Genomic DNA, 13,427 nt, shown 5'->3' on the forward strand with positions numbered 1-13,427 from the left:
ATGCATTTACCCTTTCATATTCTATTCACTGTAATCAGAGCATACTGCATAATAATTCACAGCTGATACACTACACCTTCTATATGAGTGTGGAATTTGTGGGTTTTGTTGCCATAATTTCAGTTTGCTTTGGGATTCCCCCCCTTTCATTTGTATTTTAAAAATACAAGTTCTAGCTCCCAAGTATTATTCTTGTAGTAATATTAGCAAACTAAACCTGTTTTATACTTACTAATTGTTCTTCTGGAGGTATGACTACGGTGATTTACTAACTTTGCCATGAATTTTGCCTTAAATGCAAAGAGGAAGTAGATGCATTAGATGCCACTGGAAATAAGCAAAGTTCCCCAATTTCTATGACTCACAAGTAATATCCCCCCTTTCAATATGGTGTGATTTTAGATTTGCTAGAATTAATATTAAAAAAAATGGTGCAGCTTGTGAAGCTCACCTAATTCATATGTTGACAGGTTAACAAGATTTTATACAACACTGTAATTTCAGTGCCATATGCTACTTCTTCCTGATGAATGTGATCACTTTTTTTCTGGTGCAATGCATGTACAACATCTGTGTAGATGCAAAATTATTGCAACCACTTATGCAAAGGTGAAACCAACCCTTGCTGAGTCTGGTGACAGAGTTAATAGCAGTGACTACATTCAAGTGGTGATAGCTGCGCTTAGAGGAAATGAAGGTAAAAGGAAAGGTCTGCTGCCATGGGTGAAACAAAGATCTTGCTTTGGCCTGAGACAAAAGGAATGAAACATAGGAGCTGCTGTCTTAAAGCAAAATATCTTCAGTATCTTATCTCTCACTGTGAGGACAATCCAACTCCGAGCGTAGCAGGATCTGAAAGACGGAATGCCCTACATCTCCCAGAGATTAACTGGTATGTTTCTCTTCCCCATGGAGAAAATTTCAAGATAATTTTCTTGCCCTGAAGTCTGTTCTTGCAAGGTAGCTCCTATTAAAATCCAAATGCAACTTCTTCCCTTATAAAATTTAAATGTGTGGTGTGATAATACTCAAACCCCTGAACAATGAAATGGCATACTTCTGCCTACCCTCTGCACTTCTGTGCCTGAGAAAAGGTCAGATTTCTACTGTTTGCAGTCCTCTTATATGCTAGTGCATAAGATCTTTGCCCTTGTTTTTCTGGATTCGTTGACTGCATACACGGAAAGACAGAAAATGATCAACATATAAAATTTAGAGTAACACCTGAAATGTAATACCTAATCTCCTTCTAAAAAGAGTTTCAAATTCAAACAAGTAATTCAGAACAGGTACCTATGGCAGGAAAGGAATAGACAAATACGAAAGGAAAAGCGGAGATCATAGAAACTTTAATATAAAGGAAAAAAATCTCCATATAAAGAGGGATTGCTTGAACTATGTTAAACAAAAGTTTTGTTAATATCTTTTTCTATTTTGGTTGCCACCTTCCAGGTGACCAGATTCTTTTCTCTAACAGCAAGTCTCAGATGTATGTACCTGACTGTGTAGTTGACGCAGGTACAAAATAATGTGAGTAAAGTGAGTTATGCCTCTGAAGGAACAGAAATTGTATTTCCAGAAGGATGTACGGAAACTTTTTTCTTCATGGAGTTTTACACGAACTCAAAGATAAAAGTCCTGATCTGTGTGTCAAATGCAACATATGGCTGCTGAAAATATGATGTACAGCATTTATATGATATGATGTACAGCATGTATGGGATATGATTCTATTCAATGTTCCAGCAGCCAGTTTGAGACTAAAGTGACCTGGTGCTAATGAAACTACAGAAAAAAAAAAAAAAAAAAAAAAGTCAGTCCTTGCTATTAAGCTAAGCTTGGAGGCTGCCAAGCACTACTTAATTGTCTGATTTTCAGTTACCTTGCTTTAAATTTCAAACAAACAACTGGCCAGAGTTTTACAAATTGCCCGTGTTTTTGAATGAAGCCATCCTGAATTCTCTTCAACCTTTAACTCAAATTTCAATAGGGTTGTGTTGTAAGTTTTTTTTTGTTTGTTTTGGTTTTATTTGTTTTGGGGTTGATTTTAGTTGTTTTGTTGTTGTTTTGCTGTGGTGGTGGTTTTGTTTGTTTTGTGTGTTTGTTTTGTTGCTTGAGGACAGCAGAGAAGATAAAAACAGTAGAATTAGATTTTTACCTAGATCTACTCCCCGGTCTAACTCACCACGTGGCAGCCCAAGTAATTGCACCACTTCAAAAGGGAGGGTGATGCAAGTGAACAGGCAGTGAGCAAGGGGAGGGCACAGCTGCTTCTCCTGGCAGTAGCGAAGGCTTAAAGGGATCGTTCAACTATGACCTTTTACTCCAGACATGAAAGTCTCTCAGCTGAAGTCTGATTCACCATGAGCAACTCCCCATCTACTCCTTTGTACCTCTTTGTAGATAGATATTTACGCTTACATGAATACAAAGTGGGATGAAAAAAATGCTACCCAGCAGAAACGGAAGTAGCCTGCGTTCACCACAATGACGTGTGCGTGGACAGGACATGCATTTGTGCACACACAAACAAACTGATTTTTAACTACCAGCACTCCAGCCACGCCACACACACACACCAGAAAAAGGGAAAGAAAGAAAAAAATAGCCTTCTCAAACACTGTTCTGAAAACTCTGGCTTTGATAACAAGATGTTTGACATCAGTACCCATCTTCAGTCGCTGGTCTAATGTTTCAAGGATTCTTCTGCGTCAGCCAAACTATCTGATGTTGCAAAAGGATGGGTGTTTATTACAGTGCTTAACATCTTAAGAGAACCATATAAGACTGCATATATTTCTGAATCTCAGTATGCATTTAAGTCAACTGTTTGTGTACTAGCTAGCAGCTGAGTATAAAAAGGAGTAAAATAAGCACTCCTTTCAGAACCTGTGGGGCTTTTTGACAGCTTTATCTTCACGTCTCATGGCCTGCAGAAATATGACTTGACTGCTTTGAGGTAACTCTTACTCACACAGCCCAACCGCCGCTTCAACGGCATTGATTTAAAAGCAGATTTCTGCATCTTAATTCCTTTCCCTCTTTGCCTAATGGTATTCTGCACAGCCCCACATCTCCCTCGCTTGCCTCCAGCTTCTCCATCCACTCTTCTGCTTACACAAACAAACTTTTAGTCTGTCCCGCGACACACACACGTATCCCAACTCATTTGCCTGAGCAGCGCCAGCCCTCGGCTGGGCTTTCTGACCGCCCTGGAAGTTACGGCTCGGCTTTAACCGCACTTAGCGGCGGGGAGGGCACAACCCTACGGGGCTGCTGCCTACAGAGGCAGGGCACAACCGAGCAGCGAGGCACGGACCTCGGGGAGCCGCAGCCCGGGTGCCTAACGGGTGGGGGACCGGCGGGGACCCCGGGACCGACCCGGGCCTCCTGCAGGGCTCCGCAGCGCCCCACCGCCGCCTCTCCCCCGGCACCTGAGGGCCGGCGGGTGCCGCCCCGCGGCGGGGCGCGCAGGCGCCGCTGGGCGGGCAGGTAGGGGCCGGGCGCCATGTTGTGAGCGGAAGCCGTGCCCGAGCGGCTGGGCCGGGGGGAGGGCGGAAGCGCGGCCCCGCCTGGCGGCGGGGAGGGACGGAGGGACAGCGGCTGCGGGCACCGCTCGCCGCCGGAGCCGCCGCCGCCGCTACCGAGCCGCCGCCGACGGAGCGAGAGCCGGCCGGGGCGTCCCGCGCCCTGCCGTAGGGCTCGCCGCCCCCGGCCCGCGAGGGAGCGGAGCGCGGAGGCTGCGGGAGCGGCGCGGGGAAGATGCCCCTGGCTCAGCTGGCGGACCCCTGGCAGAAGATGGCTGTGGACAGCGCGGCCGAGAGCGGCGCGGAGGTACGGGGCGGGGGAATGGGGGGCTGCGAGGGGGTCGGGGCGGGGGGGAAGTTGCGGGAGGGGCCGGGAGCCGGCCCGCGCTGCCCCCCTCCGGGGCTCGGGGCGCGCTCGGCGGCACCGGGCTGCTCCCGGCCCGCGCCCTCCCCTTCCGCCCCCTGCCCCGGCGGGGAGCGACCTGCGGCCGGCCCCGGCCCTTTTGTTCCACCGCAGGGGCTGGGAACGGCCCTAGGGGGTCGGGGGGGGGCCGGGGTCTGCCCTCCCCCGGGGCCGGGGTGGTCGCCGCGGTTTGGCGAGCGAGCGGGATCCGTGCGCTCGGCGGCGGGTGCGGGGAGCGTCCCCGGCAGGCAGCGCCGTGCGGTTTCCTGCCGCTGCCCTGCCTCGCCGTGCGCTCCTGCCCTTGTTAGGCAGTGTGTGCTCGCCTCCTGCCCCGGGATCATGTGAGCCTGGAGACGGGATGCGCTCCGTCCGGGGCCGGGGGTGCCCGCGGTTCGTTTCGCTTCTTTGTGCGGTCTATGACCGTATCCGTCTGGAGCCGTGATAGCTGTGCTTGCTCTGCGATCCCCCGGTAGTCCGCGATGCGTGTGTGCCGGTTGACCAGGCTCCCACCTGAAAAGAAATAGCCTCCTCTGACAGTGCAGCTTCCACCTGAATCTGCTCCAGCTGACACGCAGCCAGTCCGCTTCAAATGATGCCGAGCGTGAGCCCTATGGACTCAGGCCAGCCCAGAGCAATTAGTCGCAAGGTTAGGACTTACTCCTTAGGTGAGCAGGGTAAAGAGGGAGGCCGATGTAAAGTTTCCACGGTATCGGAGGCATTTGTCCTTTTGGTGTTTGTCTTCCTTCTGCTCCAAGTGACTGCATCTCTGGGAGTCGAAAGAATCTGCAGTTCTCATCTGACAGCCCGAGCCGTCCTTTAAGTTGTTGCCAGTTGCTGTAGCTGCCCTCACGGAGTTCTGAAGTGGTTAGGTGATTGCTCCTTTTTAAGGGAGAGCAGCTACAGCAGTAGCATGGTGCTCGGGGGGAAGGTGGTAGGAGAGGTGAAAAGGAGAAAGCTTGCTTAGGTGAAGGGTTTGGAGGAAAGATCTTTGCTGTTACTTCAGACATCCATACTTACTACCTGTGTTTGATGTAATTAATAATGGTAGACTATATATGCCAGAAAGACAGCAAAATACATTGCTCTGTTTGAAATGTATGTACACGCATGATCAATTACACTTATTTGATATACTTCAGACATGATTTGTTCTTAAACTGCTGCCATGAACTTCTTGAGAAAAGTGTATTACCTCTTCCTAAATACATAAACGCTTAAAAAATATCAACACGTGTCTACAGTAGTTTATAAGACACCTAAAAATTCTTCAGGACCGCTAACAAAACGTGGGACAGCAACTGAACTGACAGGTTTGCACCATAATGTGTTAGTCTAGAATAAATGCTTAGCTCTTGAAAAGACCAGGCTGTACCTATAAAACTGTTTCAAACAAAAGCAAAGCCTTCCCTCAAAGGGAAGAGTTAGGCTTAGAAAGGTCGCTTACTTGAAACTGTTTTTTTAAGAGGAGATGTTCCAGTAAAAATAGATGTCTGTCAAATACATAAACAAATGACCTAAATACATAACTTAGAATTTCAATTTACATGTGCTGTGTTTATCCATAGCGTAGCAGTCTCATAATTACAGACCCTGTCCTGCAAGAGTGTCCTTGGGCAAAAATATTTTGTACATCCTCCTGGAACCTCATTGTGATTTTAGTCATAGTTTGATAGTAGTAATGCCTTTAGCTGTAATAGCAAGGTAAAGAGTCTCCGCTAACATTTCAGATGTGCTGACACAGCTCTTGTAACACTGTGTTACCACGTGGAATTATGAATTATTGAGCTTTAAAACTCAGCTCAGACACTTCCTTTGTCTTAACAACTCTCTGGAGTTTTATATTGGATTTTTTTTTTAAATTTGTTTCCCAGTGAAGCCCCGTATTCAGTTGTATGCTGCTACCACTGAGGGGGTGATTTGCTGTGATATGTGGGCAAATTCAGTAGGAGGAATACAGTACCTTTAACTAGCATTAATTTTTCAGACAGCATAGTTAACCATCAACAGCTGTTGCAACTTAGGTGTACAGGACAGCAGATCTGTAAAACGTGGTCCTTCTGAAGATATAATGCAAACAGTTCTTTAGATAAGATACGGATTTTGAGTCTTCAGAGCTCAGTTGCAGGATTTCTGTTTCAACAGTTACAAATAGTTTGGTGATTTACATTGTATCTCTGACAGCATTTTCAATGTGTAAACTTGTTGAACAATGTATTTTAAAGCTAGTATATTAAGTACTGTGGGATTTTTTTTTTTAATGTTTCTTGTTTTAAATCACAACACCTTGAAAGCCCATAGAATTATACTATCTTTTATTGACTCAGGGCTGACTCAAGATCTATAACAAGGACAGGTTTGTTTTTCATGGTGAAAATGTGCCTGTTTTTTCAAGCCATTTTTCAAGCCATCTGCTTTCAAGCAAATTAAGTATTGATAATTTGAATTTGTATTTGGATGTCTGAATAACTAGCCTGAACCTCTGATCTGTACTCCCAGCTATGCATATTAATGTCAACTGGAGGAGCATGAATATAGTTACAGCAGCCAAGTTTTGGACACCAGTATGTTGAAAGAGTTGGCCATGATAAGGAGATATCGTTTGCTAGGCATCCAGGGAAGCATTTGTGCCATCTATCTTTAGGAGTTTTAATTTAGGTGCTCTAAATTGGCTGTGGAGAAAGTTCAGTTTTTTCCGCTGCCCTCTATAGAGGATTTATCATCACCTATTTAGGTACCTAAATAGAAGGTGTGAATTCTCTTTCTCAGAAATCCTTGTTTTATCCTCTGTATCCAGAATTTTATGAACCTTACACAAGACAATAGGTGCGAGCATTTAGGGGTCACGTTGCTGCTTAGAAGAATCCAACACAATGTAATTTTGGCTTTGTAATTCAGTTCTGATGTCAGTGTGACATTCTTGAAGTCGATGTATAGCTCTGGCGTGGAATCTGAAGTTCATCAGGTTTCTTGCCACGGAAGCCAGGCGATCTGCTGGTTGCGATCCCCTCTGCACACCCTGTGCTGGTGTGTGTAATCAGTGCTCGACGTGTGTTCCACCACAGCGAGGGCTGGATTTACAGTAACTTTTTGTGCAGTCCGAGCAGACAAACAGCTGGAATGCTGAAGCAGGATCACCTAAAGGGGCTGGTCTGTGTGCATTTTGGAGGCCGTCTGTCATCTCTCCCTTACAGTGACAATTCTCAGCAGTGTCCTCACAGCACTCTGCTATCGCTTCTGATACAGGGCTGTTGTCTGTACAGTGGATTCTGAGGTGTGGTGGTATTTTTTCAGATCTGTCAAGAGAAATTTTCTTACCATGTGTCAGAAGTGGCAATTGGCAATATAATTCTCATCTAAATAAGTAGTATACCCAGTATTCAGCAAACTACTCTGATAGAGACACAGATAAGTTGTTACATATATTTAAATACTGACTTGAAAAACATACTATCTGCATGAAAGATATTTAGGTGGTTCTTCAGCCCTTCAGATCCTTAATGGCACGATTTTTACCCGTAGCATTTTTCAGTTTAGCAAATTACTGCTAAATGTGGCATGGTAGAGATTTCTTGCCGTTGGTTGGGTGGGACAGGAGGGGGCAGCTGCTTTGCTCAGCTTGGCTCAGCACCTTCACGCGGTGCTGCACGTTGGTTTCCTCGTGGAAGCTTTGATTTCTCAAATTTTTCTGTAAGTTTTCCTAGGACGTTGGCAGTTCTTAGCTTGTAATTGTTTTTTCCATTGTAGTATGTAGTATTTCTTGCCAGAGTTGGGCATTTAACACGCAGTAGATGGAAGCCGGCTGACGTGCTTGAAGGGTCATACTAATTGTAGTCCTTTTCCATTCAAAGTGCTTGACTTAGATTTACAATGATACACAGACTAAGGTGGGCATTTCATTACCTCTGCATATCAAAAAATATTAGCTTTATGAGTTGATTGATCCCGGGAACTGGCCAAGTTATCAACTTTAAGAACTCATGCAATATACTGGTTTTGTTATTAAGATATAATTCATTGCAGTATTTCAATAGTAAAACACTTAAGCAGTTCTTCAGGCAACAGCAAAACCTTGTGGCTGTTTGTTTCAATTGTAGTGACTTCTCGTGGGGAAATAATTTAACCAGTAAAACTGGAGAAGTTTCTCTTCAGGGAATTCTTATGTTTAGGCCAACTAAAGTGGTTAATTATTGCAAGTATTGTGCTAGATATTTGCATGCATGATGCCATGCTGCTTATTCTCCCCTTACACTCGGAAATAAAACAAAATGCCTCATCCATTGGAAGCGGGGGGTGGGGGGGGAAGAGTCCTGTTTAACAGATGGGAAAATGAGATTCAACATCTTAGTGACTCCGTCTAGCGTAATTCCTGGGGTCTGTTCTAGGTCTAGGAGATGAGCACTGGTTTCCAGGGACCCACTCCAGCGGCTCAACCACAAAGTTACTGCTAGCTGTTCTTATCAGTAACAGTTACCATATGCTGCCTTTGATGCAAGGAACCCCCTGTGGTATGCTTAATGCTCCACTTAACTCTTTTTGGAGGAAATGTTCTCTTTTTTTTTTTTTTTTGAATTTGAGTGACACAATTGGATTGTGTAAGAAGTAGCATGTGTCTCCTAAATGACATTATTATCATCTAAGTCTGTTTTCTGACATAACTTTGAAAGCTCCAGGTCTTTTATTAACATTTAATTTCAAGCATTAACTCACTGGAACAGTTTGTGTTTACTATATGCAGAAGATGTGAGGCAATGGTATTTTGTCATGCTTTTAAGTGTCCAGCAAATCATAGCTTTGAAAAACGCTTTCTCTTCTTCTTGAAGCCAAACTTGTTTGTCCTGAAGGCTCAAAAGTTAGTGGTTTCTTGATGTAATTAGATCACGATTAATATTATTTATGTTATTTCTTATGACTTGGTTGCCAAATTAGTTCCTGTTAGAACTCAGACTCACACATTATTTTTTTCACTCACTGAGGAGTCTTCCTTCTCCTGTCTTCCAGCAGTCACCACATGCTCCACAGGCACCTTGGAAATCCATGATTTTAGGAAGTAGCGAAGTTGTTCCACATCTTAGTCTGTCTTTCTACTAGAGCCTATTAAAACGGCTAAGTGACAAAATGAGCAGAAATGGGTAATGCTTTCCCTGACATCAACAAAATTTCAACCTCTATCATTAATCGTAAGAGATTGTAAGAAGCCCACTGTTCCCCTTGGGAAGGAGCCAGGCCCGGCTCTGCAGCAGGCTGTGATGCGAAGCGTTTCTGCGTCCTGGTGTGGCCACAGACTGCAGTGGGACCATGTGCTGGAGGAGCTCGGGGCACCGGTAGCGCAACGTCTGCAGCAGGGAAGGGGTTCATGCTGTTTTCCTGTGTGGCAGTGGTCTGAATATATTGACGTCAGTGATTTCTGCCTGCTTATCTCTTCCTTTTTGAAGCAGATGAACAGATAATAGGCGGTGTGTATTTTACTAAGGCTGCTGAACCTCTGCATTAAGGGTAATAATTTGTCTCCCATGTAGGTAGGGAACTAAATGAAAATCACTCATCACTCTTCTCTTTCCTCTCCTGAGTAATCGAACATACATATTGTGGAGCTTCTTTTAGCTATAAAAAGCAGTTGGCCTGGACAAAGTTTTTATGATACTTGTATGTTTGGCATCTTGGATAATGCCATGCAACTCTCCTGGCTTGAAGTTGAGTTAATTCAGGGAATTAAAGTCACTGAAAGCTGCAAACTCTTTTTTAGTTTTCTTTTCTGACCTGGCTTGGCACAGGGCTGGCCAAATGCCAAGGGCAGCGTAGTAGGAAAGGGACTGCATTTCTGTGGCAGCTAGGCCACAGTCATACTCAAGTCATATTTGTACTCTGTACTTCTGAGTCATGAGATAAGTGGCACCGTAAAGTAGATAAAGTTCAGGTTAAAGTTGTCTGAGTATCATAACTTTAGGAAGTTGTTATTGGGCTCCGTACCCAAATAATGTGTGTTAATGGCTTGTATCTGAGCTTGCTTGCCTACAGAAAGGCAAGTGTTGGAAGTCCTGCCGCTGCTCCTAACGCTCAGCAAAAAATAAGTCAACTCAGTCAATAAAGTTTATAGGGAATTATGTGGAATTAATGGAAGATGAAGTAGCAGAGTTTTAGGTAAAGAAGTACTAGCAGTATTTTTTTCATAAAAATAAGCGCTTCCACCTTTTGTTTTTGTTTGATTTTTTTTTCTGGAAATTACAGGAGTTTTTTCAACTCCTTTGTACTATTTTTAACAGTATATGCAAAATACGTTGAATATATGCTATGAGACAACAGCTAAAGAAAATCCGAGATGATAGCTCACTGCTACTCACATAATTAGCCTTATTCAGGTTAGGATTAAGGTAAGTGCTTTGGATGTGTGTGGTTCCCTAGCAGAGGAGTTAGGGCATGAGTCAATTCAGGTTCTATTAAGGCTCTAGATTTTAGTTAAGAACTAAAATTAATCTTCAGTAAGGAAGTTTTTACAATCTAAGGAGGAGTTACACATAAACATCTTGAGTGACATTTTAGGAATAGCTGATCACGCCTTGGTGCGCTGAGATAGGTTGGATGACCTCTCAAGGTCCCCTCAGTCTATTTTCAACTATTTTTCTGTGGACCTAAGAATTTTTTCTCAGAGTTTCTAAGCATTGCTGCTTAGAATAGCAAGTTTAAGCATGTGCAGCTTGAAAGGCTTTTACTGAATATAGTTGCACACAGTGCCTTCTTTTACCAGCAGCAAATTTGTTCTGAACGTTTCAGAGGGAATACAGCATTTTGTGCTGCTTTGAAACAAGCCAGAAGCATTGTTACAGCTTTACTCAGGTCAGGGATTGCAGGGTTCTTGAACTGTATCTGTTAGTTGAGTCCCTTGAAAACACCAGAGAGCAAAAGGTGTCAGATCTGCGTATGATCAATGTTTTATTGGATAAATAACACAGAAAATATATTTAGAAATATTTATTTTTGGTATCTTAAACTTGGTTTTCAGAAGATTTAAAGGAAACGAAAAGTTTTCATTAAATTCTGTAACTGGTGAAAAATTGTTGGGTACGTTTGAAAGTTTTGGTAGGTGAAAACTAGGAATTACCTGGGAGAATCTTCAGACATTCAGGTGACTTATCTAAATTCTCCTTCCAAAGCATAACTAAGTTATCACCTACGTCACATACTAGCCTTTTATAGTTTCTAACTACTGATTTTTACATGGTGTGATTCAGACCTCTTATCTTGTCTGCTTATTTACGCACTTGAAATGTCATCCTGCATTGATTTACAGTTCGTAATTCTTTATTTGTCCACTTGTAAACTCTAAGACTATAGCACTTTCGTTTTACAATATCTTAATTAGCGTGCATAGTTCTGCTAAAAGGCACCAATTACATGGAATATTCAGTAGTCATATAATATACCGAAGTCCACTAGTAGACAACTGGTTACTGACTTATATGCTCAAGCCCAATATTAATCATTAGGGAATACTAAGATTAATGGAAGAAAAATTATACCAAAAGCAATAATTACTGTTATTTTCATAAGAGTATTTAAAACAACTGACAAACGTAGTTGGGTGGAAAAAGTTAAAATGTTTGGCAGAGAGGCTACTTAAGCATCCTAAAATAATCTAGCGATAGTCTAAACACAGAACAGAGATGTTCTGGGGGAGGAAGAGTGTGGTGTCTAATATTCAACAAGCTTTGTGGTCAAACACACATTCTTCAGGAAAAAAAATCTATTAAAACTGTATGAAAAAACATCCAGATCAGCGAAATCCATAATAACAGAACTTTGATTTGCAAGGGCAATGTAAGAATGGAGGTACCAAACTAAATCTATAAACTTTAAGTGTATACTATCTATAACAATACTGATGAAAGGAATGGGAAAATAGGAGAAGTCAGCACTACAGGACACACAAATGTTTTGTCTACTTAATATTTCAACTAATGATTTAGATACTTGTAAAGAACTGTGTAGTGGGAATGGTGGGTACCTAACATTATTATTAAATAAGGTATTCTGCACTAAATTGCAAACGCCAAATTGCAGTTCGAGATGCTCTTTCAGGTATTTTACGTACAAGATTACACACATGGATCCAGTGCCAATCAGTTAAATGTGCTGGTTTTATTGTGCAGATGCCCAAGTTTGTACTATTGCAAACTTGATTATAAATAAAAGAAAAATTACAAGTGACGTTAGGATGGTTGATCAATATATAGTTGTAGTGTAGAGTGCAGGCTATCCCATGCTTCACAAAAGTGTTTAACTGATTGTGAGCTAGGTGTGGACTGCATTTCTGGATGTACTCACTTATTACAAACAGTTTAGTATGGTTATATCTTCTCAATATCAGTCCCCAAACCTATGCCACCACTTGTTGCCACTACATCTCTTCCAGCCTTCCAGTGCAGTTGTTTATGGGCATGTGTTACAGGTCAAGAGTAAAATGGTCTGAATTTAACAAAACAAAAACAGCAACAGCAAAGGCCGTTAAACTGCTTACTTGCCCTGCAAAGTCAGGTGTAAGAATTTCAGTTTCAAACCTGTAGCCTTTGATTGTTAGAAATATTGAAGGTTGATTGACTGTTGTGTCAGGGGTTCTGCAAGCTCATGTGGTTGACGTTCATACGCCAGCTGGCTGATGCAGTTTCTCTAGGATTGTCTGCTTTATGCCTGGTCAGGGAACCTGCAGGATCTCCTTTGTGTTCCTGTCCGTGTGCCTTCAGGAAAATTGCTGGAACCTAACTGTGTTTAAGTATTCAGTTCTACCAACTTAATGAAATGTGGCAACAGGTTTAAAAGCTTTGGGGAATGAAATTTACCTCCAACAACATGGCTGTTTCCACTGGAAGTTAGAGTAGGAAATTGCACTTTAGTGGACTGGGTAGCATTTTGTAGATTACCTTTATTAAGGGGTGTGTGCCCTCATTTCAGTGGTGTAATTTGATTGCTGACATGTTTAGGGGATAAGTAGAAGCTTTTTGTAGACCTTTTATATTGTTTTTATTATAGTTCTCTTATGCTGTCATCTGAAATACCTGGTACTCACTGCTTTTGGAGTTAGGGTACTGGAAATAACCAGATATTTGGTCTATTCTGCTTGTTTGGCATCCCTGCTACAGCAACGGTGCAGCTGAAGAATAATCCATGTCTAGAGTCATTTGAAATAAATCCATCTGTGCATGCAAAAGATGCATTCAGCCTTCTCTTATTCTATATTCTTCAGACTATTATATCTAGTCCCAGTCTGTTACCTCATTGAGACGTGTCCTTGGCTCTGATTAAATACTAGAGCAAGTTTAGCCTAGCAAGAGGGAACTTATTTCATTCACTCACCTCTTAAGCATGCTGCTGATTTCATTCCTCACAGTGGTTTAAATATTGTCGCTTCCAATGTGAACTTCTTGGCCTTACATCTTAACTCTTAAGAAATACAGTACAGTTTGTGGACCTTCTGAATACACAGCTGCTTTCTATTTAGTAGTATC

The 13,427-nt window shown here is 42.7% G+C and overlaps 1 protein-coding gene across 3 annotated transcripts in view; it reads left to right on the forward strand.

Moving 5' to 3' along the window:
- Nucleotides 1-2,604: 2,604 nt before the first annotated feature.
- RPS6KA3 (ribosomal protein S6 kinase A3) overlaps nucleotides 2,605-13,427 on the forward strand; it is an 84,932-nt gene continuing 74,109 nt past the window's right edge. For 2 of the 3 annotated variants that reach the window (XR_014588637.1, XM_083850059.1), the window contains exon 1: nucleotides 2,607-3,834. Coding sequence is in view for 2 of the 3 variants with exons in the window: in XM_083850059.1 (XP_083706185.1) it covers nucleotides 3,763-3,834 (72 nt within the window). In the remaining variant the exon portion in view is untranslated. Of the gene's footprint in view, nucleotides 3,835-13,427 lie in introns of all 3 variants that reach the window. The other variant, XM_083850060.1, reaches the window with a different exon arrangement.

Source organism: Anser anser, assembly GCF_964211835.1.
Source record: "Anser anser genome assembly, chromosome: 1".
Lineage (NCBI taxonomy): Eukaryota > Metazoa > Chordata > Aves > Anseriformes > Anatidae > Anser > Anser anser.